The 14,451-nt window shown below is 41.6% G+C and overlaps 1 protein-coding gene across 1 annotated transcript; it reads left to right on the top strand.

The window, feature by feature from the left end:
- Nucleotides 1–9,152: 9,152 nt before the first annotated feature.
- Nucleotides 9,153–13,832, top strand: LOC140821188 (uncharacterized). The gene is made up of 5 exons (XM_073181600.1): nucleotides 9,153–9,366; nucleotides 12,853–12,967; nucleotides 13,083–13,172; nucleotides 13,266–13,364; nucleotides 13,510–13,832. The coding sequence occupies exons 1-5, from the start codon at nucleotides 9,299–9,301 to the stop codon at nucleotides 13,609–13,611; spliced, it is 474 nt and encodes a 157-aa protein (XP_073037701.1). The 5' UTR covers nucleotides 9,153–9,298; the 3' UTR covers nucleotides 13,612–13,832.
- Nucleotides 13,833–14,451: the final 619 nt, after the last annotated feature.

Genomic DNA, 14,451 nt, shown 5'->3' with positions numbered 1-14,451 from the left:
GAGCTCGGCTCGAAGAAAACGTAAGGTGGCTCGAGAGTCCTAGTTAGGGTGTCGGTTTTAGGCTTTTAAATGGCTAAGGGTTCGAACATGGTTCAGCGGGGGTCGAATCATGGTTCACGAGGGAAAATTAAATAATAAAAGTCCATGTTTTAAATTTGGGAATTTTATATTAAAGTTTGAATTTAATTCGTGATTAAAACACATTAATAATTAATAATTAAAGAATAAATGAAAAGTCATGAATTTCGTAAATAAAAATTTGAGAAATTTAATTCAAGTTTAAATAATTATTTGGGATGGTCTAGAGTCAAGAGAAATAATAAAAAAAAGTGAAACTCGTGAAATTATACGTCTAGGGGTAAAACGGTAATTTTTTACCTAGAAAATAGTAAACGTCATGGAATTGCTCTGAATGATGCATTATATATTAATATGATTATTTTAAATATTTATGGAATTTTATGATAAAACGTTAACTTTAAAAGATATGTTTCATGCTTGGTTTAAAAGAAAAACGATTATTATATGCATGAATTTTATAAAGTGATGAGAATATGAAATGAAGGAAGTGAAGTAATTGTGACTGATACCCCCATAAGGAACCGAGTCGTTAATGACCCGGGATATTAATTGGACCGCCCGAATTGGAGTCAATACACTGGGCACTTCTCCTCTACCTGGGCAGTCAAGAACCCAGGCTGTCTTACAAGCACCCGGATAACCTACTACCCGGGCCACCTCGAGAATTGCACCAAACTCAAGTATGATTGATACATGCAATCTAATCTGTCAGAACAACTTGGGCTTGGAGTGTCCTAGAAGCCATCAGAAGCTAGAGTATGGGCAACCGACTTGCAATACTTAGTTGGTGGCACTGGAATCGAGGTACATACCACGTTTTCTACTATAAATAGCAGGTACACTTCTCATTTAATGATTCTGAAATCTTTGAACTCTAAGCATTACACATATTTTCTCTCAAATATTGCTTGTGTTCATCCTCAACCTGCTGACTTTAGCATCGGAGTGGCCACGCCGGACACCCCTCCGGCGCCCATCCACGAGTTACTCTCTTGTTGCAGGTGTAAATCTAAGCCATTATCTTCACTCAAAATTCCCAAACACTAGAAATTGTTGATCTGATCCTTGGAGCTCTTTACCCGGCTCACCCTGTTGCAGCGAGATCACATCAGTGGAGCCGTCTGTGGGAACTTGAGCTCAAGACGTAGATATGGTTTCCATTCAAAAACAAGTCCGACCTTGCTCGGCATCTCAGTAAGCCCAACTCTGCTTGGCAAACATACAAGTCCGACTAGCTCAGCACTTAGATCTTATATGTGGATTTTATATGAGCTCAAAGCTCAGCAGCTATCCCGGATTGGCGTGGAATAACATTTGCTATGCATTCAGTAGCATACAGCTATATTAGTTACCTAACTAAGCTCAACTAGAGAAGTTTCACTCTACCAAAAATGAATTCTGATTCAGTATTTCCAGGATAGTGATTTGGTTTTTAATAAAACTAATACAGCAGGAATAACAAAATCTACTAAGTCCGTGAGGTATAAGGCCCCGGCGCATTATTTAAGTCTAGGAGACATGAGGCCCCGGCACATTCTTATCTTAAGCCCGGGAGGCATGAGGCCCAGGCACATTCTTTAAAGTCCGAGAGAAATGAGGCCCCGGCACATTATCTGAAGTCCGGGAGACATGAGGCCCCAGCATCTTATCTGAAGCCCGGGAGGTATGAGGCCCCAGTATCTTATTTGAAGTCCGTGAGACATGAGGCCCCGGCATCTTATCTAAAGCCCGGGAGGTATGAGGCCCCTGTATCTTATTTGAAGTCCGGGAGACATGAGGCCCCGGCATCTTATTTATTAAGTTCAAGGATCCGTACCCGGGCTCAGGACTCTGTACCTCGACCATTCATGAAGGCCAAGGCTCCGCACCTTGGTTATTTATAAGCCCAGGGTTCTCAAACCTGGCTTGGGGCTCCGGACCTCGACCATTCCCAAGTCCCGGGACATGCTTCCCGGCCCAAGGCTCCGCAGCTTGGTTATTTATAAGCCCAGGTTCTCAAACCTGGCTCGTGGCTCCGTACCTCGACCATTCCCAAGTCTCGGGACATGCTCCCCGGCCCAAGGCTCCGCACCTTGGTTATTTATAAGCCCAGGGTTCTCAAACCTGGCTCGGGGCTCCTTACCTCGACCATTCTCAAGTCCCGGGACATGCTCCCCGGCCGAGGCTCCGCACCTTGGTTATTTATAAGCCCACGGTTCTCAAACCTGGCTCGGGGATCCGTACCTTGACCATTCCTAAGTCCCAGGACATGCTCCCCAGCCCAAGGCTCCACACCTTGGTTATTTAAAACCTAGGGCACTACACTCTGACTCGGGGCTCCGCACCTCGACCATTCACAAGTACCGGGACTTGCTCCCCGGCCCATGGCTCCGTACCTTGGTTCTTAAAAGCCCAGGGCACTACACCGTGGCTCGGGGCTCCGCACCTCGACTATACACAAGTCCCGGGACATGCTCCCCGGCCCAAGGCTCCGTACCTTGGTTCTTAAAAGCCCGGGGCACTACACCCTGGCTCGGGGAACCACACCTCGATTAACAAAAAGCCAAGGGCACTACACCCTGGCTCGGGGCTCCGCACCTCGACCATTCACAATTCCCGGGACATGCTCCCTGGACCAAGGCTCCGTATCTTGGTTCTTAAAAGCCCAGGGCACTACACCCTAGCTGGGGTTCCGAACCTCGACCATTCACGAGTCCAAGACATACTCCTCGGCCTAAGGCTCCGTACCTTGGTTCTTAAAAGCCTGGGGCACTACACCCTGGCTTGGAGCTCTGCATCTCGACCATTCACAAGTCCCGGGACATGCTCCCCGGCCCAAGGCTCCGTACCTTGGTTCTTAAAAGCCCAAGGCACTACACCCTGGCTCTGGGAACCACACCTTGATCAACAAAAAGCCCAGGGCACTACACCCTGGCTCGGGGCTACGCACCTCGATCATTCACAAGTCCCGGGACATGCTCCCCGGCCCAAGGCTCCGTACCTTGGTTCTTAAAAGCCCAGCGCACTACACCTCGGCTCGGGGCTCCGCACCTCGACCATTCACAAGTCCCGGGACATGCTCCTCGGCCCAAGGCTCTGTACCTTGATTCTTAAAAGCCTAGGGTAATACACCCTGGCTCGGGGAACCACACATCGATCACCAAAAAGCCCAGGGCACCACACCCAGGCTCGGGGCTCTACACCTTGACCATTTTTTATAGTCAAAGGATCTACACCCTGGCTCGGGGCTCCTCACCTCGACCATTCATTAAGTCAAAGGACCTGTACCCTGTCTCAGGGCTCCGTATCCTAGTTATTCAGTAAGCCCGGGAGACATGAGGCCCCGGCACCTCATCCCATCTCTGGGATATTTTGAAGCCCCCGTTGCTTTTACATATTCTGAATTATGTTTTTACAAAACTGCAAGTATGATTGATCAGGACAGCGAGTCAGACTCTAGCCCGACTATTTTAGGGAAGGGTGGTGATACCCCCATAAGGAACCGGGTCACGAATGACCCGGGATATTAATTGGACCGCCCGAATTGGAGTCAATACACAGGGCACTTCTCCTCTACCTGGGCAGTCAAGAGCCCAGGCTGTCTTACAAGCACTCGGGTAACCTACTACCCGGACCACCTCGACAATTGCACCACACTCGAGTATGATTGATACAGGCAGTCTAATCTGTCAGAACAACTTGGGCTTGGAGTGTCCTAGAAGCCATCAGAAGCTAGAGTATGGGCAACCGACTTGCCATACTTAGTAGGTGGCACTGGAATCGAGGTAACTAACCTGTTTTCTACTATAAATATCAGGTACACTTCTCATTTAATGATTATGAAATCTTTGAACTCTAAGCATTACAAATATTTTCTCTCAAATATTACTTGTGTTCATCCTCAACCTGCTGACTTTAGCATCGGAGTGGCCACGCCGGACACCCCTCTGACGCTCATTCAAGTGTTACTCTCTTGTTGCAGGTGTAAATCCAAGCCATTATCTTGACTCAAAATTCCCAAACACTATAAATTGTTGATCTGATCCGTTGGAGCTCTTTACCCGGCTCACCCTGTTGCAGCGAGATCACATCATTGGCGTCGTCTGTGGGAACTTAAGCTCAAGATGTAGATATGGTTTCCATTCAAAAGCAAGTCCGACCTTGCTTGGCATCTCAGTAAGCCCAACTCTGCTTGGCAAACATACAAGTCCGACCAACTCGGCACTTAGATCTTATATGTGGATTTTATATGGGCTTAAAGCTCAGCAGCTATCCCGGATTGACGTGGAACAATATTTTCTATGCATTCAGTAGCATACAGCTATATTAGTCGCCTAACAAAGCTCAACTAGAGAAGTTTCACTCTACCGAAAATGAATTCTAATTCAGTATTTCCAGAGTAGTGATTTGGTTTTTAATAAACTAATACAGCAGGAAAAACAAAATCTAATAAGTCCGAGAGATATGAGGCCCCGGCGCATTATTTAAGTCGGGGAGACATGAGGCACCGGCACATTCTTATCTTAAGCCCGGGAAGCATGAGGCCCCAGCACATTCTTTAAAGTCCAGTAGATATGAGGCCCCGGCACATTATCTGAAGTCCGGGAGACATGAGGCCCCAGCATCTTATCTGAAGCTCGGGAGGTATGAGGCCCCGGTATCTTATTTGAAGTCCGGGAGACATGAGGCCCCGGCATCTTATCTATTAAGTTCATGGATCCGTATCCTGGCTCGGGGCTCTGTACCTCGACCATTCATTAAGGCCCAGGCTCCGCACCTTGTTTATTTATAAGCCCAGGGTTCTCAAACCTGGCTCGGGGCTCCGTACCTCGACCATTCCTAAGTCTCGGGACATGCTCTCCGGCCCAAGGCTCCGCACCTTGGTTATTTATAAGCCCAGGGTTCTCAAACCTGGCTCGGGGCTCCGCACCTCGACCATTCACAAGTCCCGAGACATGCTCCCCGGCCCAAGGCTCCACACTTTGTTATTAATAAGCCCAGGGTTCTCAAACCTGGCTCGGGGCTCCGTACCTCGACCAATCCCAAGTCCCGGGACATGCTCCCTAGGCCCAAGGCTCCGCACTTGGTTATTTATTGCCCAGGGTTCTCAAACCTGGCTCGAAGCTCCGAACCTCGACCATTCCCAAGTCCCGGGACATGCTCCCCGGCCCAAGGCTTCGCACCTTTGTTATTTATAAGCCCAAGGTTCTCAAACCTGGCTTGGGGCTCCGTACCTCGACCATTCCCAAGTCCCGGGACATGCTCCCCGGCCCAAGGCTCCGCACCTTGGTTATTTATCAGCCCAAGGTTCTCAAACCTGGCTCGGGGCTCCGCACCTCGACCATTCCCAAGTCTCGGGACATGCTCCCCGGCCCAAGGCTCCGAACCTTGGTTATTTATAAGCCCAGGGTTCTCAAACTTGGCTCGGGGCTCCGTACCTCGACCATTCCCAAGTCCCGGGACATGCTCCCCAACCCAAGGCTCCGAACCTTGGTTATTTATAAGCCCAGGGTTCTCAAACCTGGCTCGAGGCTCCGCACCTAGACCATTCACAAGTCCCGAGACATGCTCCCCGGCCCAAGGCTCCGCACCTTGGTTATTTATAAGCCCAGGGCACTACACCCTGGCTCGGGGCTCCGCACCACGACCATTAACAAGTCCCTGGACATGTTCTCGGGCCCAAGGCTCCGTACCTTGGTTCTTAAAGCCGAGGACACTACACCCTGGCTCGAGGAACCATACCTCGATCAACAAAAAGCCCAGGCACTACACCCTGGCTCGGGGCTCCCCACCTCGACCATTCACAAGTCCCAGGACATGCTCCCCGGCCCAAGGCTCCGTACCTTGGTTCTTAAAAGCCCAGGACACTACACCCTGGCTGGGGGCTCCGCACCTCGACCATTCACAAGTCCCGAGACATGCTCCCCGCCCCAAGGCTCCGTACCTAGGTTTTTAAAAGCCCAGGGCACTACACCCTGGCTCAGGGCTCCCCACCTCGACCATTCACAAATCTCGGACATGCTCCCCGTCCCAAGGCTCTATATCTTGGTTCTTAAAAGCCCAGGGCACGACACCCTGTCTCGGGGAACCACACTTCGATCAACAAAAAGCCCAGGACACCACACCCTGGCTCGGGGCTCTACACCTCGACCATTTTGTATATTCCAGGGATCTACACCCTAGCTCGGGGCTCCGCACCTCGACCATTCATTAAGTCAAAAGACCCGTACCCTGTCTCAGGGCTCCGTATCCTAGTTATTTGTAAGCCCGGGAGACATGAGGCCCCGACACCTCATCCCATCTCTGGGATATTTGAAGCCCCCGATGCTTTTACATATTATGAATTATGTTTTTACAAAAGTACAAGTATGATTGATCGAGACAACAAGTCAGACTTTAGCCCGACTATTTTAGGGATGGGTGGTGATACCCCCATAGGAAACCGGGTCATGAATGACTCATGACCCGGGATATTAAATGAACCGCCTGAATTGGAGTCAATACATCGGGCACTTCTCCTCTACCTGGGCAGTCAAGAGCCCGGGCTGTCTTACAAGCACCCGGGTAATCTACTACCCGGACCACCTCGAGAATTGCACCACACTCGAGTATGAATAATACAGGCAGTCTAATCTGTCAGAACAACTTGGGCTTGGAGTGTCCTAGAAGCCATCAAAAGCTAGAGTATAGGCAACCGACTTGCCATACTTAGTATGTGGCACTGGAATCGAGGTACCTACCCCATTTTCTACTATAAATAGCAGGTACACTTCTCATTTAATGATTTTGAAATCTTTGAACTCTAAGAATTACACATATTTTCTCTCAAATATTGCTTGTGTCCATCCTCAACTTGCTGACTTTAGCATCGGAGTGGCCACGTTGGACACCTCTCCGACGCTCATTCACGAGTTACTCTCTTGTTGCAGGTGTAAATCTAAGTCATTATCTTCACTCAAAATTCTCAAACACTATAAATTGTTGATCTGATCCGTTGGAGCTCCTTACCTGGCTTACCTTATTGCAGCGAGATCACATTAGTGACTAATACGAATATGATGATATGTGAATACGTATGGTCAAGGCTCAGTTGACGGGTGAGAGAGTCGCTGATGTCCTCGTCGTCCAGTACTGTTGTCACATGTAGATAGATTTGTCGCCTCCAATACGAATACGAAAGTCACAATTAACAATATGAATTCAACGAAAAAAAGATACAAATATGTATGTGATGATATGAAGTATGTTTAAGATGAATATGAATATGTTTATGATAATATGAAAATGTTTAAGTATGCATGATTATGAAAATGTTATTTTATGCAAAAGTATTTTTACTGTTATGTGTGCTTGTATACGTATTGTTTGTTATCAAGATTATGGTGTGTTGAGTTTTTAGACTCACTAGGTGTGATCGATGCAGATGAGTATAATAATAATGATAATGGAGGTCTTGATGGTTGATCTGACTGGACTAAAGGTGCACATAACCCGAGGACCAGCGCTAGTTTTTCCGCACTTATGATTTAGAGTTTATGTTAAGGATTTTTATGACTTTTATGATGATTTTGGGTGGTTTTTGAGAGGTTGTTAGAGCTGGCTTTATTTTGAAATATTGCTAAGTTAGGAGTTGAAAACATTTGATGATTTTATGTTTGGTAAACAATTTCCTTCGATTTTCAAATATAGTTGATTGTTTTATTTTTAAAATGGTGCAACTTTTATTTTAAAGTATATGTATATTTCAATTTGGCCGAGATTAATGGAAAAAAAATTTAGTACTTTTTAAGCAAAAAGAGTAGTGCACGTTTCAATAGTTTCTTAACAGAAACCTTAGCCGAATCCCGAGCTCGCATACAATTCAATTTTTTTTAAGCCATCAACCCTACATGTGCAGCCCTTATTTATGAATCTATTGACCCTTAACGTGTTGGAAAAACATAAAACATCTTTTCCCATAGCCCTACCATGGCAGCCCCTTTATGCAACATAAGGAAGAGTTTTAAAAGATGAAAACTCTAGTTTTATCATGTTTATGACATAAAAACGAGAATAAAAGAAGTATATCATGTTTTCATGCAATCATGTATCAAAAAGTATAATATGGTGTAAAAGATGAGTGAAGGAAGATCAAGGCGTGCCATTGCGTTTAAAAAACTCGAAATACGAAAACCGAAGTGGTGGACCGTCGATACGAAGAATGAAGATTTCTATTTTTTTCTACCCTTTTTATTGTCAAAACCGCATTGAAAACCCACATTGGGATGCAAGGGAGTCGCACGATCATTGTTGGAAGGAAGAACGAGGAAGAATATCGAATAAGCTTGCAAGAGGATTCACCCGTTGTTTCTTCTCTTATTTTTTTTTAACGTGAATGGTGTGTGTTTTGTGGGGTTTGTGTGTGTGTAGGTATTTAGGTGTGTGTGTGTTTAGTTTTAGGTGTAAATAAATATAAAAAAAAAATGCTTCTTAGCTTTTTAATTAATAGGCTTAATCATTACTATTTTTTAATTAATAAATTAGGCTAATTAAGATTTAAAAAATCATTATGATTAAATTAAAAAAGGTTTAAAAATACATATTTTCAAAAATCTGTTTATAAAATACATAAAATTCTTTGCTTCCTCTAATTAATTTAAATTTAACCTTAAAAAACAATAATTTTTAAAATTTTTATTTTCTTATCTAAAATAAAAATTTAACTTTCAAATCTTTAATATCTTAATCGTCTCCGGTCCTCCATCCCCAAACAACCGATATTCGAACCTTAATTTTAGTAGATGGAATATTCGGATACACAATATACCATATTTTTATAATACATCTCTCTTAAAATTAACCGAAAATAGTTAATATAAAAAAATGGAGGAGCTGAGAATACTTAATTTGAGCAATAATTGAAAGGAAATATCAATTTACATGAATCTACTGTGTGATGCATCATTTAATATAGTGTAACATATGCATGAATCTTCTATGTGTGATGCATCATTTAAATGAATAATTAAGTGCACAAAAGGTCACTGGAAGGAAAAATAAAATCAATTATAAAAAAATAATTACTTGTTCAAACAATTATAAGCGACAATTAAATAAGAACTCCACAACTCAACCATTACAAGGCTCCCTCGAATTTCTCATTCATTCTCCCCCCATTTGAATCTCCGTCGCTTAGAGAGAAAGACGGGGAGTGACCGAGAGTGATTTTCTGGGTCTTCCTTCGATCCTCGCAGCGCCAATGGCTTTCCTGTCTTTCCTCGGGAGACTCCTATTTGTCTCGGTCTTCATTCTCTCCGTTTACCAGGAGTAAGACCTCAGCTTCTACTCCTCTCTTTTACTCAGATCTGCTCTTCCTTCGCGCTCACTCTGTGCATACATCTCTTGATTCTTAGTGGGTTTAAGTATATCTTGTATGCATGTATTTGATGGTTGTGTTTCCAGTTTATGTGGGTTTTACTGAGGTATTTGCTTAAAGGAGACGTGGGTTTTGCTCTACTTGGCTTCGAGTGGGAAATTCAGATTGATTGGATCTGATGGATTTTTGCCTGATTTTTGCCTTCTGACTATGAATCGCTGAGGGTTAGAAGTTGTGCTACAGTACACAGATTTGGTTCTGATATAAATATATTTTCTTTTCAGTTTAATACGTGTTGAATGAATAATTTTCCTCGGTTGAAATATTTTGGGATTCTATTTAGGTGTATTTCTATGTTTGTGCTGCCTTTCTTCAAGCTCCCCATTTGTTATTTTGTCCTTTTTTGGTTGAGTGAATAGATGTGATCTTTAAACATGTAAATAAGAGTTGGGTTGCATGAATTGAATTTGATGGTTACTAAATCACTGGCTGTCCCAGGTTGAGGGTGCACTACATGCAATTTCTAACATATTTCGAGAGCAAGTCATGCGTAATTTTTTTTTTTTTAATGTTTGGGAACTGCTCCTCTTGCTCCCTTGCTAGATTGCTTCTGTTTTATTCCTATTGAGACATAGTATTCTCGCACCCAATATGCAGCAGAAGTTTAAAATTTTCATTTCGACAATCGAAACGTTGCTTGGGCATCGTGTGTTTAAAATTGCATTCATAGGGTGCAGGGGTTTATGCTGCACTTATACAACGCTGGACTCCAAACTATTCCTATTTTTAATCAGAAATAGCCATTCTTGTAAATCTTTACAAACGGCTCTTCAATCTTGATCACTTAATTAAGTCCACATCGAAGACTGTCCTCGCCTGGATTGCACTAAAAATCGCAAGCGATTTGTGCATTGCGAATAGGACCTCCAAATTTCCAAAATCCGGAGACAGTGAGGCGGCGGCGGTGGAAGAACAAGTGGCTGAAAATTTTACCTTGAAAATCAAGGGGGCCGAAACTTGATGTGAGGAAATGAGAGAGCTTTGTTGTGTTTTTGTGTGAAAACTTGTTATTTGATTTATGGTCCGTCATGGTGTATATATAGAGGTTGGATTAGGAGTGCCTTTCTCAAAAGGACTTCCTAATCCTTGTGGTACTAGGACTCTACAATTTTTTATTATTTTAAATTCTTATATTGTTATTCATTATAATGTTTGTTTGTCAACTTTTGATGACACATGATATATATTTACATGTTGGTAGTCACCACTACTAATACCAACATTTAATTAGTAAATTCAAAATTCACTAAATAAATGATTCCGAACTCATTATAGTCCTGATCGACGATCCGAGAGTGACGATGTATCAAGGATATAAGTCTTGTTCAGATAATGAAAATTGAACATTTCGAACATCAAAATTTTAACATACCATATTGGGCGACTGCCAGTTTGGTAAACTCCATCACAAAAAAGGCAGCTCCATTCTCCTTTTAATTAGCAATTAAGTTAACTTCTATTTCTTCCATCTTATGGAATCAACTCATGAACTCCTTTATAAGCTTCCCGTTTGGTCTCCAACAAACTATAGTTACCAAATTTCAACTCCTTGAATTTTGACTTTCTCAATGGGAACACAAAATCCGATACTTGTGTGACCCTCAATGGTTCATAGATACAGCTAGCCGTGGGTCCATATCTTCATGTGATTCATAATAACATTTATTCTTATTAGGGTTTAACCTAGTTAGTCCTATTTTTTTCATCAACTTCTTGATCAAGAATGTCAGAACTCATTTCTGATTGCATCCATCGGATCATGGTAAGAGCGTCTAGTAGTATGGTCTCATGATCCCCTAAGTATCATCAATAAGGCCTGCCAGAACCTTTAGTTATAGTTAGCGTACCGTACAGTTCCTTCAACACATATATCACGATTAAATCTGCAACCATTGGTATATTGAGAGTTGCATTTGAATTCGATAACGATGCGATTTATCTTTGAGTACTAACAGTGGCATGATATGTGCAACTAGGAAAACACATTTCCCTAAAGTGCATTTTTGCTCCTTGCACTATTAACTTATCATATCATATAGAATATCTTAACCCATAGGCAAACGGTGAATCCCCGACTATAATACATTTGCTCCTATGTATTTCGAAACTACACCCAACCTCTCACCTGATGACCCTCAATGGAGTCGGTAAACGGATTAAACTGCATGACAATACATTGTCCTAGGTCAAAGGACTAATGGTGTACAACCATAACCGCTGACTATTCTACTCGATGTGTGAGAACCACTTGGACAGTCCGAGGGAGAGTTGTTCAGTGCATCATCATATGATCACCCATCTGTGTGAATGGACATCTTCATGCCTTTGCCATTGAGACATCGCGTTCTTGTTTTAGGCAGTTGATTCGACTAGGAACCTCTTTAGAATATACGGTACGTTTCCTAAAGAATTTCATTATATTACGTTGCGAGTCAGACCTCATGGTACCTATTGTATATTAAAAGACTATCTATGTAGCTTGCATAGGTATACAGATAAAGTATTATCTCATGATCGAATGAAATCGTAAAATATTGATAAAATAAATATTGTTTTACATTAGAATCAATAAAAGTCTGAGCTACGAGTTGGTTTGTCAGGCACCTACTGTAACAATTCCATCAGTTCTGCTTCAAATTCTTTGATGTTCGTAATTAAGGGCTGGCATTCAAGTTTAAAATCTTCAAATTTCGTACTTAGTTTTCTGAAACATGGAGGCTTTTTTTGGTTATGTTACTTTTCCCAAAATGTAATTGGCAATGGAATCTATTTTTGGGGGAAAAAAACAAAATTTGTAAAGTGGTTTTAAGTTTTTGTCTCTTTTGACATTCGGTATTTATAATTTATAAATTTTAAAATGTATTATTTCGTGTTAAAGTTTAAAATAACAGTAGGTTGTTTCTCGGAAAGGTTGAAAAGATTAATTAAGAATAATGATCATATTGGGAGGTGATAATTAATATTTAGAAAAGAAAATGAAAATATATTGTAGGGATGTTTTTGTGTTCAATAATAAGTAAATGGTTGGCGCTGATCTATCCTCCCTGTCAAAAATTTTGGTCCTTCGAATGTTTACTACATAAAGGATGGTCTTGATTGGCATGCGACGACGTTTGACTTGTACACCCAAATCCAATTTGGGGATCAATTATCAAATTGATCATAGAAAGATTTAATGAGTCGATCTGTGAATTGACAAGGAAATTGTTATCCAGACAAGCCAATGGATTGACCTTTAAACAATGAATACTTGCTAGTGCTAGAAAATAAGTTCAAAATTTATGTATTTTACATTTTTCCAATGATGGGGACAGTTGCCCTAATTTGAAACAACAACAATTTTTTTGTGAATTCAATTTATATATTTCTTTATCTAGGTTCAATGAGTTCGGAGCTGATGGAGGGCCAGCAGTAAAGGCTTTGAAGCCTAAGTTCAATATATTCTCGAAGCATGTTGCAACCCAGACCGGGATCCAAGTGCCGCGAGTGGAAGTAAGAATTGCTTTCCCAAACTTCTTTAATCTAATTTTGGAAAGTGGACTGGTAACAATCCTATGTTTTAAAAAGATCAAACAAGCATTCTTATGACTTGTGAACTTTATGTCAGATGAAACATTTGATCATGGGTGCCATCGTGATGAAGTCGCTGGGGAGCCTGCTCTTCGTGTTTGGGAGCACTTTTGGGGCCATCATCCTTGTATGCCCATTTATCCAATCTTTGTTCATTTAGTTTTTATCATGAAAACGTGATTATTATCTCATCGGTACTTCCTGTTTCTTGCTCTTATAGCTTTTGCAGCAAGCGATCTCAGCACCGATCTTGTATGACTTCTACAATTACGAAGCTGAGAAGAAAGAATTTAATCAACTATTTGTCAAGTTTACACAGGTACAAATTCAACCTTCAACCCAAGGTTATTTTTTGTACTTTATATAAATTTACCGGAGTGTCTACTTCATTTATTTTTCTCTGATGATAATTTCTTATTCTTAGCATTGATAATCGACCGTTTTTTGCTTAATCTCTTAACCAGAGTTTGGCATTACTCGGTGCGCTACTCTTCTTCATTGGCATGAAAAACTCTATACCTAACAGATCACCGAAGAAGAAGGTTCCCAAAGCAAAGACGAATTAAGACTACACATCGATTAGCATCAACATGTTTTCCTGATTATCCTATGAATTGGATTTTGTAGGATTGTATCTTTTGCATCACTCCAATACCTTCATTAGCCGAGTAGACACCTAGCCTATGGCCCTTTTGGGAGGTATATGTTTTTACAGCACTTTTTTGCCGACAGGTTTCTTATTAAATCGGACCTTTTTAACTTTATGTGAAGCTTTACGTTTAATTCATATTAACGGTAACTATTTGATAATGAGATGCTCTGGAGAAGATTTATGAATTGTATGTAACCTTTAGAGTACTCCGGTAACTTTTGAATAGGGTCCTTTGTCTTCAAGCTGTTGATACAACAGCTAAAGCTTGCAGATAAGAATGACCCACTTAATCTGTCCCTGCCTGATTCTTTTAGTTGGCCTCGATTTTGCGGTTTCGAAATGGAATTACAGTTTTGGTTGGAAAAGCCAATCTCTGTTTCTTCCAAACTAACAATTTAAAGATCGAGATTCTTCTGTCAGTTTTTGTTGGTAGTTATGATTTCTGCTACATTATGTTGAAATTTAAAAATTTCAGGACTAAATCAAATAGAAATATCTCATTCAATTATAATAATAAAATTCACCCGTCTCATCCCTTCCCTTTAATCTTCAACTAAGGGTGCCTTTGGATTGTAAATGTTTTGATTAAAAACATTTTTTTATATAGAAAAAAATGCTTTTATAATTAGATATGTGCTTGGATGGCTTTTTAGTATTTATTTTTAAAAGCACTTATTATGCTGAAGTTAGAGCTTTTCAAAAAGTTCAAATTTGAAGTTTTTCTAAAGCTTCTCTAATAATTATGAATTAAAAA

This window comes from Primulina eburnea, unplaced genomic scaffold (genome assembly GCF_022965805.1).
Source record: "Primulina eburnea isolate SZY01 unplaced genomic scaffold, ASM2296580v1 ctg448_ERROPOS400000+, whole genome shotgun sequence".
Taxonomy (NCBI): Eukaryota; Viridiplantae; Streptophyta; class Magnoliopsida; order Lamiales; family Gesneriaceae; genus Primulina; species Primulina eburnea.
This window is presented reverse-complemented; position numbering and strand designations above follow the sequence as displayed.

Bases quoted from the DNA above. Each gene is read 5' to 3' on its own strand.
- LOC140821188 (XM_073181600.1), top strand. From the start codon at position 9,299: ATGGCTTTCCTGTCTTTCCTCGGGAGACTCCTATTTGTCTCGGTCTTC. The intron at 9,367-12,852 runs GTAAGACCTCAG...TTCTTTATCTAG, and splicing joins ATTCTCTCCGTTTACCAGGA to GTTCAATGAGTTCGGAGCTG. The intron at 13,173-13,265 runs GTATGCCCATTT...TTGCTCTTATAG, and splicing joins CTTTTGGGGCCATCATCCTT to CTTTTGCAGCAAGCGATCTC.